General features: G+C 43.0%; 1 protein-coding gene across 2 annotated transcripts in view; it reads left to right on the plus strand.

Annotated features, from left to right (window-relative positions):
• The window catches only part of DGCR2 (DiGeorge syndrome critical region gene 2), a 118,322-nt gene that overhangs the window by 70,890 nt on the left and 22,006 nt on the right, over positions 1-25,426 (plus strand). For both annotated transcript variants that reach the window (XM_069756875.1, XM_069756882.1), the window contains one exon: positions 18,354-18,557. In XM_069756875.1, coding sequence (XP_069612976.1) covers positions 18,354-18,557 — 204 coding nt within the window. The remainder of the gene's footprint in view (positions 1-18,353; positions 18,558-25,426) is intronic.

Below are 25,426 nucleotides of genomic sequence, written 5' to 3' on the forward strand. Positions count from 1 at the left end.
TACCCCAAAAAATCCGGACATGCTCTATCTTTTTGCAGATTTTTTGCGGATTTCCTATCAAAAAGGACATTCCGGAAAAAAAAAAAAAAAAAACGCAAAAAACACGCAAATTCCGCAAGAAATCCGCGCGAAAAAAGCATGCGGATTTCTGGCAGAATTCTCAGGATTATGTCAGGAAAAAATCCTGACGTGTGCACATAGCCTAAGGTAGTAACATTCAGATATAAAAAGGCAAATAATACATACGGCTCCACATGCTTACTGCCCCTACTCCTCGAGTGGTGCGATGGAAGTAATGCACATCAAATAATAGCACTCAAATAAACGAGTTTAAGTAAGGCATAAATATGGACACAGAGAAGCATAACTCTCCCAGTAGTACAATATATGGCAAGCTATATGTCCCAATCCTGGAAAATGCCAAGACAGGCACACAATGTGGTGCTTAGGTACACAGCATGCAACACCAAACTTTCCCAAAGACCAAATGGGTATAATAACCCAATATTAGTGACAGGCACAAAAAAGAGCCAAGTACCCTACGCGAGTCGCCACTACGGTGGCTTCATCAGGGGTATCATACTTACTTAAACTCGTTTATGTAAAAAAAAAAATTACGAAGTGTAAAAATATTTTTAAAAAAATAAAAGGAAAGAAAAAAGGAAATATTTTTCCAACAAATACATTTATTTATGTAAATTAAAAAAACAAACATTTAAAGTACACACTTGATATTGCCTCGTCCGTAATGACCTGATCTATAAAATTGTCCCACTAGTTAACCCCTTCAGTGAACACCGTAAAAAAAATAAAATAAAAAATTCAGCAAAAAATGCTTTATCATACCGCCGAACAAAAAGTGCAATAAAACGCGATCAAAAAGATAGATGTAAATAAAAATGGTACCCCGGAAAACGTCATCTTGTTCCACAAAAAACAAGCTGCCATACAGCTCCATCAGCAGCCTCCAACAGCTGCCTCACCAATTTTACCACATGCGGAATGGTATAAAAAGCAAATCATGAATTGCTGTTTTTTGTTCTGCGCCCCCCCCCCCCCCAAAATCGGAATAGAAAGCGATCAAAAACTGTCATGTTGCCGAAAATGGTACCAATAAAAACATCAGCTCGTACCAATAAAAACAACAAGACGTCACATGATACTGTCAGCTGAAATATGAAAAAAATATGTAGCTCTCAAAATATGGTGATGCAAAAACTAATTATCGCAATAAAAAAGCGTCTTTTAGTATGTGACAGAACATAGTAACATAGTAACATAGTTAGTAAGGCCGAAAAAAGACATCTGTCCATCCAGTTCAGCCTATATTCCATCATAATAAATCCCCAGATCTACGTCCTTCTACAGAACCTAATAATTGTATGATACAATATTGTTCTGCTGACAGAACAATATTCTATACAATAACAAAACTGATATTCTGACAGAAGCCAAACATAAAACCCGACATAAATCTGGTATCACTGTAATCGCACCGACCTGAAGAATAAAGTCGCCTATTCACTTATACCGCACGAGGAATGGCGTAAAAAATAAATAAAACCAATTCTTCACACGCTGTTGATTTTTTTCATTCTGCCTCCCAAAGATCGCAGTAAGGCTCGGCGCACATTTATCTTGCGCTCTGCACTGAGTGCTTACACAGGGGTTTCCGTGTAAATGTCTGAAATGTGTGATTCAGACAGAGCCCCAGCGGAAGATTCCCTATAATGAGGCAGATGGAGGCACTGTGGACGCCATAGGACCTGGGATTCGGCGGTGTCTGTCTTTAGGATTGCATAAAAGTCCCGTCGACCACAGTTTTGTGCTATTCTGAAAAGGACACCACGGAGCAGAGGCCCGACGGAGTCTAGAGTAACTCTGCTGCCTCATTATAGTGAATGGATCCATCTGGGGGTTTCATCTGAATCGTGTCACTCAGAGATTTAGATGGAAACCCCAAAGTAAGTGCACAGTGTAGAGCACCGCATAACTGTGATCTCAAACGTTACGTAAAATGTCCCCAATAAAAACTTCCACTCAATCCACAAAAAAAAGCAAGTCCCCACTCAGATCTGCTATCTATTAACAGAAATATAGGGGGCTTCAAGGTTACTGATAGCGCAAAGGCTCTGGAAAAGCTAAATGACTCCTCGCTCCCCAAAATAAATTCTCCGCATCCAAATGCCCCCCTCCGTTCTGAGCCCCAGTGTGCCTAAACAACATTTAACTCCCACATTCTGTAGTGATGAAAGCCCGCCTAATTTAAAGGTGCATGACTCCAGAAGCATGAGCTGGGTATAATGTAATGGTCACTGCAACGCCAGTTTGCAATTTTCAATCGACAACATCCACTGCTTGTTTCTGGAAAACGCCCATGGAGTCAAAATCGTCACTACATCTGTAGATAAATTCCCAAAGGCTTATAATTTCCAAAATGGGGTCACTTGAGGGGGAATTCTGCTTTTCTAGCACTCAGGGGCTCTTTATATGGATTCCACAAACCAGTCTAGGAAAATCTGCGCTCCAGGAGGCAAAATAGCGCTCCGTCCCTCCCAAGTCTCTCCGTATGGCTAAGTAGTACTGTACAGCCACATATGGGGTATTTCTACATTCACCAGAAATTGTCTGACATATTTTAGTGCCATTTTTACCAGTGTGTATAAGTAAAACTTGGGGCTCACACACAATCTTTATGGTAAAAATGTTAAATATTTTTTTCTTCACTGCCCAGTGTTCTAAAAGTTTGTGACACACCTGTGGTGTCAATATAATCACTGCACCCCTAGATAAATTCATTGAGAGGTTTAATTGGTAAAATGGGGTCACTTATAGGGGGTTCTGCTGTTCTGGCATTTCAGGGGGCTCTGTTAGACTACATTCACATTTGCGGTGCGTCGGGCACAACCGCGGCGACGCATGCGCCCCTATATTTAACATGGGGGGCGCATGGACATGCGTTGTGTTGCGTTTTGTGACGCATGCGTTTTTTGGGTGCAAGCGTCAGGGCGCTTGTTGCATTTTTTTTGCGCTATAAAAATGAACGCATGCGTCACAAAACGCAGCGTTTTGCATGCGTTTTTGCGTGCGTTGTGCGCTGCGTCGCCGACGCAGCACACAACAAAGCAAATGTGAACGTAGCCTTAATGTAACATGGCACCATCAAACAAGTGCAGCAAAATCTGCACTGTAATATGGTGCTACTTCCCTTCTGAGCTTTGCACTGTGCCTCAAAAGTAGTTTTCGACCACATATGGGGTATCGGCGTACTCAGGAGACATTGCACAACAAACTTTGGGGTCCATTTTCTCCTTTTGTCCTTGTGAAAATGCAAAATTTGTAGCTAAAAAGATTTTTGTGGGAAAAATTAGATTTATTTTTTTTTTTTTAAATTTTCACGGCTTAACGTTACAAACTTCAGTGAAGCACCTGGGCGTTCAAGGTGCTCAACACACATCTAGGTAAGGTCCCAGAGGGGTCTAGTTTCCAAAACGGTGTCACTTGTGGGGGGTTTCCACTGTTTAGGCACATCAGGGGCTCTCCAAACGCGACATGGCATCCCCTAATTATTCCATCAAGTTTTGCATGCAAAAAGTCAAATGTCGCTCCTTCCCTTCCAAGCTCTGCCGTGCACCCAAAAGGTAGTATTACTTCACATATGGGGTATCGGCGTACTCAGGAGAAATTGCACAGCAAATTATATTTAGCAATTTCTCCTGTTACCCTTATGAAAATGTAAAATATGAATCTAAAAAAGATGTATTTGGTAAAAAAAAAAAAAATTGTATTTTATAATTTCCACTGCTCTTTGTTATAAACTTCTTTGAAGCAACTGTGGGTTCAAGGTGCTTAATGCACATCTAAATAAGTTCCCTAAGGGGTTTAGTTTCCAAAATGGTGTCAATTGTGGGGGGTGGGGGGTTTCCACTGTTTAGGCACATCAGGGGCTCTTCAAACGCGACATGGCGACCGCTATTTTTTCCATCAAACTTTGTATTCAAAAAGTCAAATGACGCTCCTTTCCTTTCAAACTCTGCCTTGCGCCCAAGCAGTAGTATTCCCCCACATATGGGGCATCAGCGTACTCAGCAGAAATGTTACAACAAAATGTATGGTCCGTTTTCTCCTGTTACCATTGCGAAAGTAAAAAAAAAAAAAAATAGGTCTAAAGAAATATCTTAATGACAGAAAAGTAAATGTTAATTTTTTTCCTTCCACATTCCAAAAATTCCTGTGAAGCACCTGCAGGGTTAATGAACTTATGTAATGTGGTTTTGAGTACCTTGAGGGGTGCTGTTTTTAGAATGGTGTCACTTTTGGGTATTTTCTGTCATATAGGCTCCTCAAGGTCACTTCAAATGTTGGTCCCTAAAAAATAAATGGTTTTGCTAATTTTGTTGTAAAAATGAGAAATCGCTGGTCAACTTTTAATAGTTCTAACTTCCTAAAAAAAAAAAAAAGTTTACAAAATTGTGCTGCGGTAAAGTAGACATGTGGGATATGTTATTTATTAACTATTTTGTGCGATATGACTCTCTGATTTAAGGGCATAAAAATTAAGTTTTTTCACAAATAAACCCAAGTCATATCAAAGAAATTTTACCACTATCATAAAGTACAATATGTCACGAGAAAACAGTCTCAGAATCAGTGGCATCATCCATTGAAGCATTCTAGAGTTATTACCTAACTAGATGGCAGCCCGATTCTAAAGAATCGGGAGTCTAGAATCCATATATACTTTATTTATTCAAATGTAAGAATAATACAATTAATAAATAATAGTAAGAAAGAACAAAAATAATAGGCAGTATATGGAGAAAACACCAAACAAAAGTTCAAAATTGGTGTGAAAATGTCACTGAACCACTTCACAACTAAATATATATAGTTTTGGTAAATGGTATTATCATTTTTTTGACGAAATTCGGCAGGAGCTTGATGAGCAACGTCACTGGGCCCGCCTCCACGCAGTAGAAACTTGCTGTGAGGTAAAAATTCAAAAATCACACCAAAATGGCGGGCGGAGTGTGTCACAGTACGGCACGTTTCTGATTGGTCGCTCGCAGCAGGCGGCAACCAATCAGACACTGGACACTGTTGACGTCACTTATCTCCGGACATTAGCTCCGGACATTAGCTCCGGACATTAGCTCCGGACATTAGCTCCGGACATTAGCTCCGGACATTAGCTCCGGACATTAGCTCCGGACAAAGCCACGGAAGTTGGCACAAATTGCAGGAAGTAGTATTCTAGGCAACTATATATTAGATAAAGTGCTAGTGGTCAGAATTGTAAAAATTGTCCTGATTATGAAGGTGAAAACAGACTTTGGGGTTAACATATTTTTTAAAAAGAAATGATGACTAAAAACTTTAAATTGCCCAGTAACATACAGTTCTGTGGAAAAGTTTTAGGCGCTCCTGGAAAAAATGCTGCAGAGTAAGAATGCTTTTAAAAAATTCAAATGTTAATAGTGTGTGTTTATCAATTAACAAAAATGCTAAGTGAAGGAACAAGCGAGAAATTTAAATCAATTCATTATTGGTTAGCAATTAACCAATGAAGGAACTTGACAGAAAAGTTGTTACAAAAATTTTTAACAACGAACCACAGATCTGTGGATGTAGATTTGCCCAAAATCTTCTGTGTCTTCGTGTAATCCCAGACAAATGTGATGCTGTTGAGATCAGGGCTCTATGGAGGCCATATCATCACGTCCACGACTCCCTGTTCTTTTTTACACTGTAGATACTTCTTAATGACACTGGCTGTATGTTTGGAGTCATTGTCGTGCTGCACAATAAATTTTGAGCTAAGCAGAATTCTCCCTGATGGGATTGTATGATGTGAGTATCGGTCTATATTTTTCAGCATCGAAGACACCATTTAATCCTGACCAACTCTTTAACTCCACTACCTGATGTGCAGCCCCAAACTCACAAGCAACCTCCACCATGCTTCGCTCTTGTTTGGAGACATTAATTTTTGTACGTTTCTCCAGCCCTTTGACCAACAAGCTGCCTTCTGTATAGGCCAAATATTTCAAATTGTGACAGCAGTCCAGAGCACCTGCTGCCATTTTTCTGCATGTTTCTCTGCCTCCAAGTTGCTGTGCCCCCAAGTATAGTTGAGTGAGACGCTTGACCTTGTTTACATGTTGAAGGCTTGTTAGCCTTATTTCCTCTACGAAGACTACTACTACTGCTGCTACTAATACTACTGCTACTAATAATAATAATTTTATTTCTATAGCGCCAACATATTCTGCAGCACTTTACAATTAAGACAGATCATGAACAAACAAAAAATACATGGTTCAACAGTTACAGGAGTTATTGCCCTGCTCTCAAGATTACAATTCTATATGGAAATTGGGGTTACAATAGCTAAAAAGTGCAAGTCATGTATGTTCCAGCCATTATTATAATAAATAGAGCATTTCAAATAAGTTGCTTGAGCCGGTCATGAGCTAGTCTCTAAGTACATTGACCAAGTGCTACTGGTTTCATGGAGGATGTGGAGACCAGATTCTGAGAAAAAGTTAGAAAAGGTGAACATGCAAGGGTTAGATTAGTGAAGTGACATGTTTTTAAATAAAGTTTAAATATGTGGGGGCTAGGTATTTGTCTGGTCATCTTGGGTAGCGCTTTCCAGAAAACGGGCAGAGCACGAAAGACATCTTGGAGATACAGGTGGGAGGTTGTTAGTCTTAGATCAGTTGCAGAACGGAGAGAATGGGTAGAATGATAGACATGAGGGAGGAGATGTATGGTGGTGCACAACTGTGGAAAACTTTGTGGGTAAGTGAAGTTTGTATTGTATTCTGTAGTGAATGGGGAACCAGTGCAATGACTGGCACAAGGTGGAGGCATCTGTGTAGCAGCTGGACAATAAGTACGGCCCTTCCTGCCACATTCAGGATGGATTGAGTGCATAGACTTTGGACTGATCGGTAGAGAGTTGCAGTAGTCCAAATGAGAATGAAAGGTGAGAAAATGTCGGATTCTGGAGATGTTTTAAAGATGCAGGTAACACGAGTGAGTAATTGGATTTAGGGAATAAAGGAAAGTTGTGTGTCAATAATGACGCCAAGATAGCAAGTGTGCTGCTGAGATTTTAACCTCTTTTTCTCATCTTTCAGGATACATCGGGGGCTTATCTACAGCATTCCAGAATGCTGTAGATAAGCCCCTGATGCCGGTGGGCTTAGCTCACCTTCCATTTTGGGGGTGACCGGTTCCCTTTAAGAAAAATGAATATTCACCTCTCTCCACTCCCGCTGCGGCTGACACTGTGGTTGCTACTTAATAGCAATGGATACTCCCTGTCCTCCACGCACATAGTTCCGGTGTGGAGAGCAGTGAGTATTCCGGGAGCTGCGCTCTGCTTGTAAGCAGCGCATGACGTCCCTGCCATGCGCTGCTAACAACCATAAAGCAGCTGCTGGCACTTAGTGAGAGCTTCACATTTATATGCTCTCAGCCCCTTTACATATATTGTGCCTTTTAATTACTATTTAGTTGTAACAAGACGCTGCGAGGGAGGATGTTTTAATTTTTGTTATGCTTTTTTGATGGGAGCATGCATACTAGGATACTGATGGGGGTGCCATGCATACAAGGATAGGGATGAGAAGACCATGCAGACCAGGATAGGGATGAGGAGGTTGTGCATACCAGGATGGGGATGAGGAGGTTGTGCATACCAAGATGGGGATGAGGAACCATGCATATCAGGATTGGGGATGAGGGGAGAAAGCATACCCGGCTTATACTCGAGTCAATAAGTTTTCCCAGGTTTTTTGTGGCAAAATTAGGTGCCTCGGCTTATACTCGAGTGTTTATACGGTACTTGTGGATCGTGCATTGATAAGCATTCAGCTAATAATTTTTTAATCGTGTTTTGTCACAGACCTAATGCAAAACAGAATAATTAACTGAGTAGAAGATTGCAATATATTAACAGGATAAAAACTTTAATGGAAGTTCTTTTAGGGACAATGATGCTCTATTACAAAGATGCAGTCGTAATGTATCCATGGTTCAGCGATGGTCAGTGGAGCAGATCTGTATTCTTCCAACTGAGGCCGAAGTCCCCTAGGTTGGCATCCTGTAAAATAATAAATCTGTGTCACTCGTGATGGAGCCATGATGTTTTGGCTGCTGTGCTGCCTCTGCCCCTTTGGATATCTTGGCTGAAACTCTGGCTGTCTTTCAGTCTCTCTGTTTTTATAGAGGCATATGACCTCTTTTTATAATATACTTTTTATTAATTTAGTATTGACATAAAGGGTAAGAATGGAGATGAGATCAAGTAGCATTTGTTGATTATTTAATCTATTTGCCTAGTTTTTCCTCCTCTGTTTTCAAAGTCGCCAAACTATCTGGCCTACACCATACATAATTAGCATATTCGTAAACATAACTAGTCATCAAGGATAAGAGCACAATGTGTTATAGCAAATGTCAAGTCTGTTTTCTTGACCAACCAGAAAGAAATGCTTAAATTCAAAAGTCTGCATATGGATAAGTCTATTCTTTCTGGCTTGTTAACCCCTTCACCCCGAAGCCTGTATTCACCTAAATGATAGAGCCAATTTTTACAATTCTGACCACTGTCACTTTGAGGTTATTACTCTGGAACGCTTCAACGGATCCTGGTAATTCTGACATTGTTTTCTCGTGGCATATTTTACTTTATGATAGTGGTAAAATGTCTTCGATATGACTTGTTTATTTGTGAAAAAAATGGAAATTTGTCAAAAATGTTGACAATTTCGCAGTTTTTAAACTTTTAGTTTTTATGCCCTTAAATAAGAGAGTCATATCACACTAAATAGTTAATAAATTTCCCACATGTCTGCTTTACATCAGCACAACTTTGGAAACATACATTTTTTTTTTTGTTAGAACGTTATAAGGGTTAAAAGTTGTCCAGCGATTTCTCATTTTTACAGCAAAATTTGCCGGACCATTTTTTTTTAGGGACCACCTCACACTTGAAGTGACTTTGAGGGGCCTATATGACAGAAAATGCCCAAAAGTGACACCTTTCTAAAAACTGAACCCCTCAAGGTACTCAAAATTACATTCAAGAAGTTAATTAACCCTTCAGGTGCTTCACAGGAATTTTTGGAGTATTAAAAAAAAAATGAACATTTAACTTTTGTCACAAAAAAATTACTTCAGATCCAATTTGTTTTATTTTACTAAGGGTAACAGGAGAAATTAGACCCCAAAAGTTGTTGTACAATTTGTCCTGAGTGCGCTGATACCCCATTTTTTCAGGTAAACCACTGTTTGGGCGCATGGCAGAGATCGGAAGGGAAGGAGCGCTGTTTGACTTTTCAATGCAAAATTGGCTGAAATTGAGATCAGACACCATGCTGCGTTTGGAGAGCTCCTGATGTGCCTAAACAGTGGAAAACCCCCACAAGTGACACTATCTTGGAAAGTAGACCCCCTAAAGAACTTATCTAGATGTGTGGTGAGCACTCCCCTGTGCTTCACAGAAGTTTATAATACAGAGAGCTTTAAAAATAAAAAAAATCATATTTTTTCCACAAAAATGATCTTTTCACTCACAGTTTTTGTATTTTCCAAGGGTAACAGGAGATATTTGACCCCAAATGTTGCTGTGCAATTTGTCCTGAATTCGCTGATACCCCATATGTGGGAGAAAACTACTGTTTGGGCACACGTCGGGGCTCGGATGGGAAGTTGTGGCGTTTTGGAATGCAGACTTTGATGGAATGGTCTGCGAGCGTCATGTTGCGTTTTTTGCAGAGCCACTGATGTAACTAAACCGTAGAATCCCCCCACAAGTGACCCCATTTTGGAAAGTAGACCCCCTAAGGATCTTACAGTGCGTTGCAAAAGTATTCGGCCCCCTGGAACTTTTCATCCTTTTCCCACATATCATGCTTCAAACAATAAAGATACCAAATTTAAATTTTTGGTGAAGAATCGACAACAAGTGGAACACAATTGTGAAGCTGAACGAAATTTAGTTGTTTTAAATTTTTGTGGAAATTCAAGGACTGAAAAGTGGGGCGTGAAATATTATTCGGCCCCTTTACTTTGTGCAGCAAACTCTCTCCAGAACTTCATTGTGGATCTCTGAATGATCCAATGTTGTCCTAAATGCCTAATGATGATAAATATAATCCAAATGTGTGTAATCAAGTCTCCGTATAAATGCACCTGCTCTGTGAAAGTCTCAGGGTTCTGTTTGAAGCCCAGAGAGCATCATGAAGACCAAGGAACACAACAGGCAGGTCTGTGATACTGCTGTGAAGAAGTTTAAAGCCGTGTTTGGATACAAAATGATTTCCAAAACTTTAAACATCCCAAGGAGCACTGTGCAAGGGATCATATTGAAATGGAAGGAGTATCATACCAATGCAAATGTACCAAGACCCGGCCGTCCCTCTAAACTTTCATCTCAAACAAGAAGAAGACTGATCAGAGATGCAGCCAAGAGGTCCATGATCACTCTGGATGAACTGCAGAGATGAACAGCTGAGGTGGATCAGTCTGTCCATAGGACAACAATCAGTCGTACACTGCACAAATCTGGCCTTTATGGAAGAGTGGCAAGAAGAAAGCTATTTCTCAAAGATATCCATAAAAAGTGTCCTTTAAAGTTTGCAACAAACCACCTGGGAGACGCACCAAATATTTGGAAGAAGGTGCTCCGGTCAGATGAAACCAAAATCGAACTTTTTGGCTACAATGCCAAACGATATGTTTGGTGGAAAGGCAACACAGCTCCTCACCCTGAACACACCATCCCCATTGTCAAACATGGTGGTGGCAGCATCATGGTTTGGGCCTGCTTCAGCAGGGACAGGGAAGATGGTTAAAATTGATGGGAAGATGGATGGAGCCAAATACAGGACCATTCTTGAAGAAAACCAGTTGGAGTCTGCAAAAGACCTGAGACCGGGACGGAGATTTGTCTTCCAACAAGACAATGATCCCATATCAGTAGATGTAAGCGGCGGTCAAAGTAGGCGGAGAATGCCGTGAGGGAAAGGTTGAGAATAGCTGAAGATGAGTTGGTCACACTGGGTACTTCTGATGCTGGGAATCAGCTAAAAGAAGCCCAGAATAATATGGATAAAATTATTTTGGAGAGGGCAGGGAGGAAGAGGGAGTTCCAACGACTAGCTTTTTACCAGGAGGGGGAGGTAGTTGGGCATATTCTTTTTGCTGGTGGCTTCTGCTCAGAGGGTTACATCATTCGTACATTTATTGGAACTTAACAACGGTACGAAAGTGTCGGAGACTTCTGAGATCTTAAGGGTCTTTATGGACTTTTATACTGATCTGTACTCCTCTGGTGTTGTCCCATCGGTGGGAGACAATATAGCATTTCTCGAGGGTATTGTCTTACCTAGGCTGAGTGAGGTGGATAGGGAAAGTTTGAGGGGCCTATTACAGACGAAGAACTAAGCCGCGCATTAAGGGCAATGGCAAGGTACCAGGTACAGATGGACTACCAGCCGAAATTTATAAAGAGATGGAGGGAGTGTAGTGTTGCTGTCCAGACTGAGTAGTCTTGGAGAAGGCTAAAAATAAGGGAATCCTCCATGAGGGGGGTGATAATAGTTGTAATACCGAAGGAGGATAAAGATCTACGACTGCTTAAATCTTTTCGCCCGATCTCTTTGCTCACTACGGACGTTAAACTTCTGGCCGGGGTGTTTTCGACCCGATTGACGGGTGTAATTTCTAAGTTAATACATCCAGATCAGTCTGGCTTTATACCTGACAGGTCTACGGCAGTTAATCTAAGAAGGCTTTTTATGAATTTACAACTGGGGGCCGATAACGGCGGTCATGGTTATTGCTTCCTTAGACGCTCATGAGGCATTTGATAGCGTGAAATAGGGGTACTTGTGGCAGGTATTGCAGTGTTTTTTCTTTGGACCACAATTTGTGTCTAGGGTTCAGTTGTTGTATGCGCAACCATCAGCTAGAGTGAGAGTGAATGGGGAGCTTTCTCATACGGTAGAGCTACATAGAGGGACGAGACAGGGGTGTCCGCTCTCCCCTCTTTTCTTTGCTTTGGCCGTGGAGCCGTTGGCCGCCAAAATTGTACAGTCTGCCGAGGTCTCTGTGTTTAAATATGGGTCGATAGAAGAGAAGATAGCGCTTTACGCGGACGATATACTACTGTTCTTGAGAGACCCACATGACTCTTTGAGCAATGCTATTTGGCTCATCGAGGGATTTGGTGCTTTGTTGGGGCTAAAGATAAATTGGAATAAATCAACTCCACTCAGGGTGGATGATGTAAGGGATGAGCTGGGAGATTCCACGGAAGGGGCAAACTTAAAATAGCCGACCAATTCAAATATTTGGGAATACAAATCTCTATGCCGATTACAAATTATTTGCATAAGAATCTGACACAGGTGTTGGGAACTCTTTAAGGCAAAGGTAGGGGCTTGGTCTAAATTGCATTTGTCTGTTGTAGGTCGAGTTAATCTTATTAAGATGATTCTGATGCCTAAGATACTGTATGTTCTCCATAATTCACCTATCTGGATACCACGCGGGAAATTCAAACTGATTAACTTATTATTTAGAAGTTTGGTGTGGGGGAAACGGCACCCACGAATCAGGTTGGAGACGCTTCAACGCCCTAAGGACACAGGAGGTTTGGCTTTGCCTAATCCAGAAATATACGTTTTAGCAGCCCAATGTCAGCATTTAAAGGGCTGGGAGCATGGGACGTCTGCCAATGGGGTACAACTCTTGATAGAAAGGATGACAAAAAGAAGTCCAGCGGTACAGTGTTTAGAAGAGGGTTCCCTGGGGATGCTTGGGAAAACGTATCGAACATTGTTTCTGATTTATAAAATATGGGGGAGAGTTAAACAAATTCGTGGGGTTACCTGTCTTACCAGGTTCTCTCCGCTATGGTGTAATAATAATCTATTGGAGTTTTTGGCAATGGGATGTATATCAGAATGGCAAGCTAAGGGAATTCGATATGTCTATCAGATTCTTGAGCGGCGGGAGCTGAAACCCTTTTCCCAGCTGCAGTCGGAGTATGAGCTTAAAGGTACCTTCACACATAACGATATTGTTAACGATATCGTTGCTATTTGTGACGTAGCAACGATATCGTTAATGAAATCGTTATGTGTGACAGCGACCAACGATCAGGCCCCTGCTGGGAGATCGTTGGTCGCTGAATAAAGTCCAGAACTTTATTTCGTCGCTGGACTCCTGCTGACATCGCTGGATCGGCGTGTGTGACACCGATCCAGCGATGTCTTCACTGGTAACCAGGGTAAACATCGGGTAACTAAGCGCAGGGCCGCGCTTAGTAACCCGATGTTTACCCTGGTTACCATGCTAAAAGTAAAAAAAACAAACACTACATACTTACCTACCGCTGTCTGTCCCCCGGCGCTGTGCTCTGCACTCCTCCTGTACTGTCTGTGAGCCGGAAAGCAGAGCGGTGACGTCACCGCTCTGCTTTCCGGCTCACAGACAGTACAGGAGGAGAGCAGAGAAGCAGAGCGCAGCGCTGGAGGACAGACAGCGGTAGGTAAGTATCTAGTGTTTGTTTTTTTTTACTTTTAGCATGGTAACCAGGGTAAACATCGGGTTACTAAGCGCGGCCCTGCGCTTAGTTACCCGATGTTTACCCTGGTTACCGGCATCGTCGGTCACTGGAGAGCGGTCTGTGTGACAGCTCTCCAGCGACCAAACAGCGACGCTGCAGCGATCCGGATCGTTGTCGGTATCGCTGCAGCGTCGCTTAATGTGAAGGGGCCTTAAGACATCCGGGGAATATCAATATGCACAAGTCCGACATGCATTTGTAGCTCAGAATAAGGGGGATTGTCTCAAAATCCAAAGTGACTTCGTATTGGAATACATCTGTGGAGTGGGGACAACGAGGGGTGTTATCTTCTCCCTGTACAAGGACTTACTTCATACTCACTCATTGGGATATCCGATTGGTGCAAGGGCTAAATGGGAAAGAGAATTGGGTCACTTAGAGCAGGGGTCCCCAACTCCAGTCCTCAAGGCCCACCAACAGGTCATGTTTTCAGGATTTCCTTTGCATTGCATAGGTGATGCAATTATTACCTGGGCAAGACTAAGGAAATCCTGGAAACATGACATGTTGGTGGGCCTTGAGGACTGGAGTTGGGGACCCCTGCCTTAGAGGATGAATCGTGTGAATCTGTATTAGAATGGATACCAAAACTATCATTGAATGAGCCATATAGACTTTCCCAGCTTTATATTATACACAGAGTGTATAGGTCTCCGGATGTCCTATAAAAAGCTGGGTTGAGATCTGACTCGGAATGCCCTAGATGTAGGAATGATAATGCGAGAATGTTTCACATGCTCTGGACGTGTCCGAGATTGACAGCTTTTTGGTTGGTGGTTCTCAGCCGGATAGAAGGGGCGTACAGATGTGTAATTCCAAGGGAACCAGTGGTGTTCGTGTTGGGTTATGTAGAGGAGATAGTTGTGGATAACAATTTGAAAATGGCAATCGCTAGATTATTATACATGGCTCGGAAGGTCATAGCAAGAAACTGGATTAAAGAGGAGCCTCCCTCGAGGGGTGAATACATTAAGTATGTGGAGCAGGTCATTGCCATGGAAAAGGGAGTGCATCAGAAACGAGGGAAAATGGTCTTGTTTGACAAATTGTGGACTCCTTGGTTGGCACTGGGTTAGGAGGAGGTTAAGGGAAGACAGGCCTGAGGTGGTATCGTTTACATGATAATGGTCTATATGTCTGTAATGGAAGATATTATGTAATGATAATGTATATACTGTTACAAGACATGTTAAGTGAAGAAATAAAGCCAAACCAAATAGAACACTCTAAATATTCTGCCCATGAGTTGCGTCTATATAGTCCTCATATCATAGGCATTCTAACATCAAATGGACACTCCTGATAACACTATATAACCAAGAGAATAAATGGAGTACTCAGTCCAAACAAATTTTCCTTTTTACAAAACCATGTACAGTACTTTATTTAATAATTCATTAATACAATAATAGCATAATAACACAGGGTATTACACAAAAACAGGGTAAGGGTAGTCACAGGTAACCCGGCTAGCAATGATTAACCATAAAGTGCATAGTGCCCATAGTTTTAATGAGAAGCTCACCCCCAACACATATCAAATGGAGCGTCACAGGTTTTCACAAAGTTGCGGCATATCAGTATGCAATTGAGTAAAAATACTTATTCAGGGAGCTTACCCATAATAAAGTGGAGAGCCGGGCCCGTGTCACGCCGCCACCGACGCGCGTTTCGCTGATCTTTCTCAAGGTGCGGTGATCAGGTGTGTGAGGGCCGACATTAAATACCCATAGGCGCCGGAAACTGTGTAGCCGGCGCATGTCCCCTGACCTGTGCGCACCAAAAAGCATCACTTCCGGCGGGCGGAACAACACTGCGTGTCAGCGTCCCTGTGGGTACGACGTAACTGGAACGCACGTGTCATCCCTATTCGCCATCAGCCATGCCCTGAGGCGCACCACAGAGGACCTGCGCACCACAGGATCCGGAGAGAAATAGAAGATGCTGGGACAATTACCGGAACGGAAGGCAAAGAGAAGTGCTACCGCCACATTAATGTATATTAACCGTGACTATACATAATACATTTATAATGCAAGCACCATCTATATATATACCGTATATATATATATATATATATATATATATATATATATATGTATATATAAAACATATAATACAGAAAAAAACTATAATGTATCAAAAAAACCGTGAACGTGAATAACCCAAAAAAACAAATAATAATACATAGCACACAAAGAATGTGAAAATATTATGATATGACATTCTCATATAATGTGATAGTGGTGATGGTATCCAGCCTGTCCTCCATATTTCCGATGTTGCTGTTAGAATGTTGTATCCAGCATAACTATGTGGCCCAGAAGGTTATGTCATTCACACATCAAGGGAATAATATGACAGAACTATACTAAAAATAAAAAACAACAATTAATATCAAAGACATGACAACATAACCCATAAAAACACACAAAAAAAAGTGAAGTGTTAAGTGAAGAGCGTGAGCTGTCTAAATGGCAAGGAGGGGGATTAATGTTGGTAAAAATTGGAAAATACATGTATTAATGTCAAATGTTTTATTGAAATTTTATACTTTAATAAAAAAACTATCTGAGTTAAAAAGACAATGATCCCAAAAATAAAGCAAAATCTACAATGCAATGGTTCACAAATAAACGTATCCAGGTGTTAGAATGGCCAAGTCAAAGTCCAGACCGCAAACCAATCGAGAATCTGTGGAAAGAGCTGAAAACTGCTGTTCATGAACAATCTCCATCAAACCTCACTGAGCTCGAGCTGTTTGCCAAGGAAGAATGGGCAAGAATTTGTCTCTCGATGTACAAAACTGGTAGAGACATACCCCAAGCAACTTGCAGCTGTAATCTCAGCAAAAGGGGGCGCAACAAAGTATTAAGTTAAAAGGGCCGAATAATATTGCACGCCCCACTTTTCAGTTTTTTAATTTCCACAAAAATGTAACATAACCAATAAATTTTGTTCAACTTCACAATTGTGTTCCACTTGTTGTTGATTCTTCACCAAAAATGTATTTGTTATCTTTGTTTGAAGCATGATATGTGCTTCAAAATACTAGGGATCGTCTGTTTGCTGTCTCTAACATCATGTCCTATCTCTATCTGAAACTGAATCACTAACTTTTAATATGAATCATTAAGAGCTCTTGCTCAAATAAACCCCACATAACAAAAGGGCTGTCGAAAGGCTGTTCAGCACTCTGCACAATCTGTTGGAGGTTTTGACTGCCACTGAAGTGCCTCTTTTAGACCTGTTTCACATGTTCGGTACTGGGGATGTCAGTGTCCGCCTGTGTAATACTTGTAGCACACATGTGGCAACCGTGTGCTGCATCAGTACCACACACGCGCTGGCGCCTGAGAAGCAGCAGTACAGTAACCACTGTTCCTCGATGTGGGGTGCTGAAGACGGCTCTTATCATTCTCCCCTGCTCTCCCGGCAATCAGTGCGAGCAGAGAAGGTGTTGTTATATTAAACTAATAAGAGACATCAGGCAGCAGCTGATGGGACTAATACTCCCATCAGCCTACACTTGCTGCCGCTAATAACAGTGACAACAGGAGGAGCTGATAGGAGTATTCATCACCTGCCACCTGCTTTATAAATGTAAAATACGGCATGGGTTCCCCTGTATTTTCTATAACCAGCCAAGCAAAACTCACAGCTGGGGGCTGCAACTTTCAGCTGTCAGCTTCAAGAAGGCTGGTTGTCAAAAAAAAAGGGGGGGCCATCATTCTGCCCTTCTCGTGCTGATGCCAGCAGAGCAGGGGAGAATGAGAGCCATGTTCAGCACCCGGCGTCGGGGAACAGCGCTTACTGTACTGCTGCTGCTTCTCAAGTGCCGACACGTGTCACATGGATGATATCTGTGTGTCATCCCTGTGCGGGACGTTTTGTGGCACGTGCTGCTGTTAAAAAAGCAAAACTAAAACTGACATGTCAGCGTATTTTGCCCACGGACTCGCATGGTCCTTTGAAAGACACTGACATACTGTATGCACAGACCCATTCACTTAAATGTGTCTACGTGTGTAAGTGTCTGCAGTGCATGTGAAAACTGTCACCACACTGTCACCACGCGTACTGGAGACACGGACATGTGAAAGACACCTTGTACATCTCTGGATACCCCTGACATTTGGACTTTTTTTTCTTAATATATATACAAGTACACTCCCCTGATGAGGCCTCAACATAGAGGCAGAAACACATTGGGGGGGCTTTATGTATAGTTATTTTAGGGGTTTAATTGTATATAGATCACACTTGGGCAATGCACTTGTCAGGGTGGGAGTCTTGCAGGGCACGACACGGGAATTTAGGAACACTGAATACCACCATTCCGCTTGTTCTTTCATTTTGTTAATTGCTAAAAATAAACTATTAACAATACTAGTTTTGAAAAAAATTAAGTTAAAGCATTATTTTCACGTTTGACTAAAACTGTTCCATGAAATAATGACATTCTGTTTCAAGTCCAAACTGGGTTGGTTGTTAAATTCTGCTATATATGTAAACAGGCGATTTCTTTAGTAAAAGCAAGCTATACTAACAGGAACCGATCACTAGTAAAGCCTTAAAGGGATTCAGCCTTAAAGGGATTTCAGCTATTTAATGTGCTGTAAATGGTTTAGCAGGCATTTGTGTATCTACTTAAATTGTAAAACCTTAACAAGGTGTCTTTGTTTTTCTTTCTATGTATTTCTAGGTCAGACTTGTGTTGATATCAAAGATAACATTGTGGATGAGGGCTACTATTTCACGCCAAAAGGAGATGATCCATGTCTCAGCTGCACCTGCCACAATGGTGAACCCGAAATGTGTGTGGCTGCTCTATGTGAGAAACCACAAGGATGCCAGCAATATCTCAAGGATCCAAAAGAATGCTGTAAATTCACTTGCCTAGATCCTGGTAAGAGTGGCCACAAACGAGCATGAATGAAAGCTATAAGGATAGCATTGTCTGTTCAGAAATTGCTCTGTTCAGTACTGTATGTTAGCGGTTTCAAATACAAAAACAATGGGGGGAAAAGAGTGAAAATAATTCCCTGAATTACAGGCTGCGAAACCGCTTCAAAATTGTATTTTTCTGGTTCTCAGTGGGACTCATAATATAAGATCTTGTTTTTAGCTGTGTAGCCTTATGATAATTGCTGCTATTACTTATTCATTGAGTGTAACGTTTTGTGAAAGCGTCTCTGCTAGAACAGTGCATGCTTGCCAGGGTTGCATTTTCTATATGTTAATGTTAGGGTTTCCACATTACATAAATTAAAACATAACCACAGTCAGTATTGCTGCCAAGGTGCTTTAACCAAAAGCAACAAATCATTTATTTTATTTTCACCAGCTGCCTCTAGTGATTTCATGCATTTTAATTGGCTTGATATATTGTTGAGATATACATTTATATCATGTCCACAGGAGAGGTGATGTGGCTGTCTTACCAAAATGGAGAATAAATGCTTGTCACCTGCTGCGCTCTCCTTCCACTTCTGTCGGGGTTATGGCAACAGTCAGGCCTGCTTTCCATAACTCCCATATTAGTGAAAGCAGAAAGTGGCACCATATTTTTTTCATAACCTGTATATGTGGACATCTCTCCAAGCATAGGGGTGGTGTGACCTCTGTTTTCTGCATACTGCAGGTTTGCCTTGTGTAGGTGGTGGAGATTAATTTGGGGTTTTCTAAAGCTGCCTAGGTAGCCTGGATACAGAGTTGTTACTGCACACTAATTAAAGTAAGCATAGCAAGAGTGCTAAATAGCAGTGGGGAAACTCAGATTAGTACAAGAATGATTGTTATAATACTCAATTTACAATCCTACAATGCACATTGTTCGGGAAGAGAGTATTTGGGATCTGATTTTAATGTAGGGTGTAGGTTACTTCAACTCAAATAAACAGCTGCTGGCACAAAGCTTTCTACAGAAATCTATTATTAAGCTATTGAGGGAACCGTACATAATCAGGCATGAAAAATAAACTCTGTAGGCCTCTGAGGTGCAAGTGCTATATTATGCCTGTTAAAGATGAGCTTATTGATTAATATACTTAAAGGAGTTGTATCTGACTTTGCTAATTTTTTTTATATGAGAAAGAACCTATAGGCAAGTAGTTGCTATCTACCTGCCCGTCGCTGATTTCTGCTTATTCAGAGCGGACACAGACCGCTCCTACCAGCAATTCTGTGGCTTCCAATTGCAGACTTTTTTTACTCCAGTAAAAATACTTCCACTTCAGATCCTAATATTGACACATAGCAGGGCTGTGGAGTCGGTAATCCAAACCTCCCACTCAGACTCCTCAATTTCCCCGACTCAGACTCCATCATACGTGGCTCATGTTTAAGTAATAAATTTACTGTAGTAAAATGGTAACATCAGGCCTTTCATCACCATTGTGATACAATAATCAAGCTGTTTACTTGCCATAATCCTGTTTTCCTGTTCACTTCAGCAGTTCTGAGATGAGTGCAGGTATTACTTCCCAGTGCCTTTTTTCCTCTGATCTGTAGAGGAAGAACTTCACTACTGAGCATGTACATAAAGTGCAGCACAGATTTATCTCCACTAAAAGCCCAGATCCTTAGATCAGGAACAGAACAGACATTTACTGTATTTTTCGGATTATAAGACACACTTTGTTCCCCCCAAATTTAGGGTGAAAATGGGGGTGCGTCTTATAATGCAGATATACCTTACCGGCCGCGGTGGAGCAGGGTCCCAGAATCGCTGCTGGAGGAGGCAAGAGTGGAGCGTTGCTGCAGGCCGGGACGAGGGCGTGTATGGATGTGCACCACTGCCGGTGTTCGGTGGTATGGGGGCTCTGCCGACATTTTGGGAAAGCCCAGAGCCCCCGCACTTACATAGTTTACTATGTGGTTGAATCCGGGAAAATGGCTGCAGGGGACTGCGCATGCGCAGATGGAGATCTCGGCACTAGAGTTGAGCGACCTTGACCTTTTTAGAGTCGAGCCGGGTTTTGCGAAACCCGACTATGTCCAAAGTCGGGTCGAGTGAAATCGGCCGATTATGACGTAAAGTCGGGATCGACCGAAACACGAAACCCAATGCAAGTCAATGGGGCAGCATAGTCGGCAGTGAGTGGGGGCCAGGAAAACACCTAGAGTGGCCATTTTAATGTCAAAACCATCCATTCTTCTTAATGAAGCTTGTCAAGCGTAATTTACCTTATAATAATTGGAAGGCATTTGAAATTGGGGGTCATTTGGCTAAAGTTGTGGGGGGTAGGGCTGGTTCAAGTAATTAGTGGGCCCAGGAAATCTGGACCACGTCACGGCAGTGGAGCAGGGAGAGGTAAGTATTTCAACTTTGCAAGTGCTGTGAACCTGAGCAAGCAGGGGGGGCCCACTCGTTGGCATTGGCACTGGCACAGGGCCCCTCAAAGTACAGCGGTGTGTTTGCACGGCGGGGGCGCCTCCCACCGGCAGCAACACTTTTGCGTACTATGAGAGGCCCTGTGCCAGTGACGTCGCCAACTAGTATTCCTCCCCCCACCTGATGAAGGAACCTGCACTTTCATCTGCACCTTCCTCTTTGTCCCCGTGTAAGGTGGTATGGTATGCGGGAAGAGCAACCTGACTTTCAGCAGGGTCACAATGTTGTTGTGTAGCGTGCACGGGGAATGTTGCGTTATGGGTCAATGTACCAGCAGACTCATCTATCACTGGCTGGGCAATGGGCACGATGAAGTGGAAACACAGATATAGGCCCAAAGAAGAAAGTGGGCTAAATGCAGTTCAAAATTGGTAACACAGGAATAACCAGGGGGCATTGCAGTGGAGGACAACTGGAATGAGAGGCTGACACAGAGAGTAGGGCCAAATCAGTAAGTAGTCGAAATGCAGTTCAAAATTGGCAACCGTAGTAAACAGGCGGCACAGCTTTGTTCAGTGGAGGAGAACAGCAAGGAGTGGCAGACACCGATAGTAGGCCCCAAACCAACTAGTACGCCAAATGCAGTTGTTCCATTTAACCACAATTTAATGAGAGCCTGAAGATAGAAGCTCAGGAAAGGCAACCTGGGGAACACCTTGGAGTGTAACACACCATCTCTCTCCACCCCATACCCATTTTGTATGGCCTAATGCAGTGTACTTTTCTACAACTACTAAACGAGAGTCGGAAGACCGAAGCAATGGCAAGGAAACCTGGGGAACACCTTAGAGTGTAACACACCCTCTCTCTACACCCCATACCCAATTTGAAGGCCTAATGCAGTGTAGTTTCCAAGAACTACTAAACGAGAGCCGGAAGATCGAAGCTCAGGAAAGGCAACCTGGGGAACACCTTGGAGTGTAACACACCCTCTCGCTACACCCCATACCCAATTTGAAGGCCTAATGCAGCGTAGTTTCCAACAACTACTAAACGAGAGCCGGAAGATCGAAGCTCAGGAAAGGCAACCTGGGGAACACCTTGGAGTGGAACACACCATCTCTCTACACCCCATACCCAATTTGAAGGCCTAATGCAGAGTAGTTTCCAAGAACTACTAAACGAGAGCCGGAAGATCGAAGCTCAGGAAAGGCAACCTGGGGAACACCTTGGAGTGTAACACAACGTCTCTCTACACGACGGAAGGGCTGATTCTTAGGAAGGAAGGCTGTTGGAAATAAGCATTGCGCGTCCGAGGGTGATTATATTCTTATTAGGTATATACTCACCCTCGGACGCGCCCTGCTTCTTTATTTGGAATGAATGTTTATTTGCAATGTGGTGTTGACTTTCTCTATTATTTTGGTAATTAATGATTTTATTATTTTCATTATTTTGCATCTTCTCGGCAATAATATAAAGAAGACGCGACAGGACAACACTCGGTGGATGCCATATGTGTGTTTTCAATTTAAAAAAACTTTCAGTTAACTACTTGCAGGAGAAAGTAATTGTAGCTGGTGGCCATTTTTAGTACTGTACCAGATTAGAGTTGTGTGTTTGTTTTTAATGTTAAAATGTCTGCATTTGATATCTCACCAGTATTTTCTTTTTTATAAGCAAAATACTTATTTTTATATTTTCTGATGTTGGTTCCAGGGGTACACGGCCAGCAGTGCCCTGGTCAGTGTAGTAGTAGTTGAAAGAATGGACCGCAGACAGGCATCGAAGGCCTAAAATAATAACACATGGCTGTAGGCACTTTTAAATTGGTTCCAGGGGTACACGGGCAGCAGTGGTCTGGTCAGTGGAAGTCTAGTGGAAGGAGTGACCGCAGACAGGCTTCGAAGGCCTAACATAACAAAATTGGGCTGGCTGTAGGCACTTTAAATTGGTTCCAGGGGTACATGGGCAGCAGTGTATGGTCAGTGGAAGTCTAGTGGAAGGAGTGACGGCAGACAGTCTTCGAAGGCCTAACATAACAAAATTGGGCTGACTGTAGGCACTTTTAAATTGGTTCCAGGGTAACACGGCCAGCAGTGGCCTGGTCAGTGTAGTAGTTGTAGAAAGAAGGGACCGCAGACAGGCTTCGAAGGCCTAACATAACAAAAATGTCAAAACAATGGTATTGTCAGTGCCAGGCATTGAAGGATGTCAGCGGCTAGACTACACATTGGTGAAGCTGTGAGAGATAATTTTGCTAGTGGTAGAGCACTGTTTGAGCTGGGGGGGGGAACTGTCTTGTGGCCGGCGGTACAGGCACAGGGCCCCTCATATTACAACGGTGTGTCTGACGTTGGGTGCGCACCACCACCGCCAGAGACACTTTATTGTACTATGAGGGACCCAGTGGCAGTGCCGTCGACCAAAAGCGGCCACACCCACCTCTTCAGACAAACAGCACTCTCAAGGGTCCAAGCGCAAAGTGGCGATAGCACGGCCCCGTGTGGGGAGTTTGGCCATTTCGTGAGGTGGAAACATGTCGTATGCTGGACAATCAGGTGAAGAAAATTACGAGATTGGAAAAGTCATTCAGAATAGTCCACAGGCAAGACCTTTTCATAGGAAAGCTAGGTGTCAGCCGGGCAGGGTGGGGCAAAAGATTTTGAAATCCAGTTGTGGTTCATTTTAATGAAGGTTAGATCATCTACATTTTGGGTAGCCAGACGAGTCCTTTTTTCTGTTAGTATTGAACCTGCAGCACTGAATACTCTTTCTGATAGGACACTAGCTGCCGGGCAAGCAAGCTCCTGCAATGCATATTCTGCCAATTCTGGCCAGGTGTCTAATTTGGATGCCCAGTAATCAAATGGGAATGACGGTTGAGGGAGAACGTCGATAAGGGATGAAAAATAGTTTGTAACCATACTGGACAAATGTTGTCTCCTGTCACTTTGAATTGATGCTGCAGTACCTGTCCTGTCTGCGGTCATAGAAAAATCACTCCACAACCTGGTCAGAAAACCCCTCTGTCCAACGCCACTTCTGATTTCTGCCCCTCTAACACCTCTGGTCTGCTGGCCCCTGGAGCTCGTGTGAGAACGATCACGGGCGCTGTGTGCAGGGAATGCCAGAAGCAAACGGTCAACAAGAGTTGATTGTTTTGTTGCTAATATTAGTTCCAAGTTCTCATGTGGCATAATATTTTGCAATTTGCCTTTATAGCGAGGATCAAGGAGGCAGGCCAACCAGTAATCGTCATCGTTCATCATTTTTGTAATGCGTGTGTCCCTTTTGAGGATACGCAAGGCATAATCCGCCATGTGGGCCAAAGTTCCCGTTGTCAAATCTGCGGTTGTGCTTGGTTGAGGGGCAGTTGCAGGCAAATCTACGTCACTTGTGTCCCTCAAAAAACCAGAACCCGGCCTTGCCACGCCACCAATTTCCCGTGCCCCCGGGAAAGCTTCCTCATTAAAAATATACTCATCCCCATCATCCTCCTCATCCTCCACCTCCTCTTCGCCCGGTACCTCGTCATGTACACTGCCCTGACCAGACAATCGCTGACTGTCATCAAGGCTTTCCTCTTCCTCTGGTGCAGACGCCTGATCCTTTATGTGCGTCAAACTTTGCATCAGCAGACGCATTAGGGGGATGCTCATGCTTATTATGGCGTTGTCTGCACTAACCAGCCGTGTGCATTCCTCAAAACACTGAAGGACTTGACACATGTCTTGAATCTTCGACCACTGCACACCTGACAACTCCATGTCTGCCATCCTACTGCCTGCCCGTGTATGTGTATCCTCCCACAAAAACATAACAGCCCGCCTCTGTTCGCACAGTCTCTGAAGCATGTGCAGTGTTGAGTTCCACCTTGTTGCAACGTCTATGATTAGGCGATGCTGGGGAAGGTTCAAAGAACGCTGATAGGTCTGCATACGGCTGGAGTGTACAGGCGAACGGCGGATATGTGCGCAAAGTCCACGCACTTTGAGGAGCAGGTCGGATAACCCCGGATAACTTTTCAGGAAGCACTGCACCACCAGGTTTAAGGTGTGAGCCAGGCAAGGAATGTGTTTCAGTTGGGAAAGGGAGATGGCAGCCATGAAATTCCTTCCGTTATCACTCACTACCTTGCCTGCCTCAAGATCTACAGTGCCCAGCCACGACTGCGTTTCTTGCTGCAAGAACTCGGACAGAACTTCCGCGGTGTGTCTATTGTCGCCCAAACACTTCATAGCCAATACAGCCTGCTGACGTATGCCAGTAGCTGCCCCATAATGGGAGACCTGGTGTGCAACAGTGGCAGGTGCGGATGGAGTGTTTGTGCGACTGCGGTCTGTGGACGAGCTCTTGCTTCTGCAGGAGGACGAGGAGGAGGAGGAGGAGGGGGTGCGAACGGCTACAGACAACTGTTTACTAGACCGTGGGCTAGGCAG

Source organism: Ranitomeya imitator, chromosome 1 (assembly GCF_032444005.1).
Source record: "Ranitomeya imitator isolate aRanImi1 chromosome 1, aRanImi1.pri, whole genome shotgun sequence".
Classification (NCBI taxonomy): Eukaryota; Metazoa; Chordata; class Amphibia; order Anura; family Dendrobatidae; genus Ranitomeya; species Ranitomeya imitator.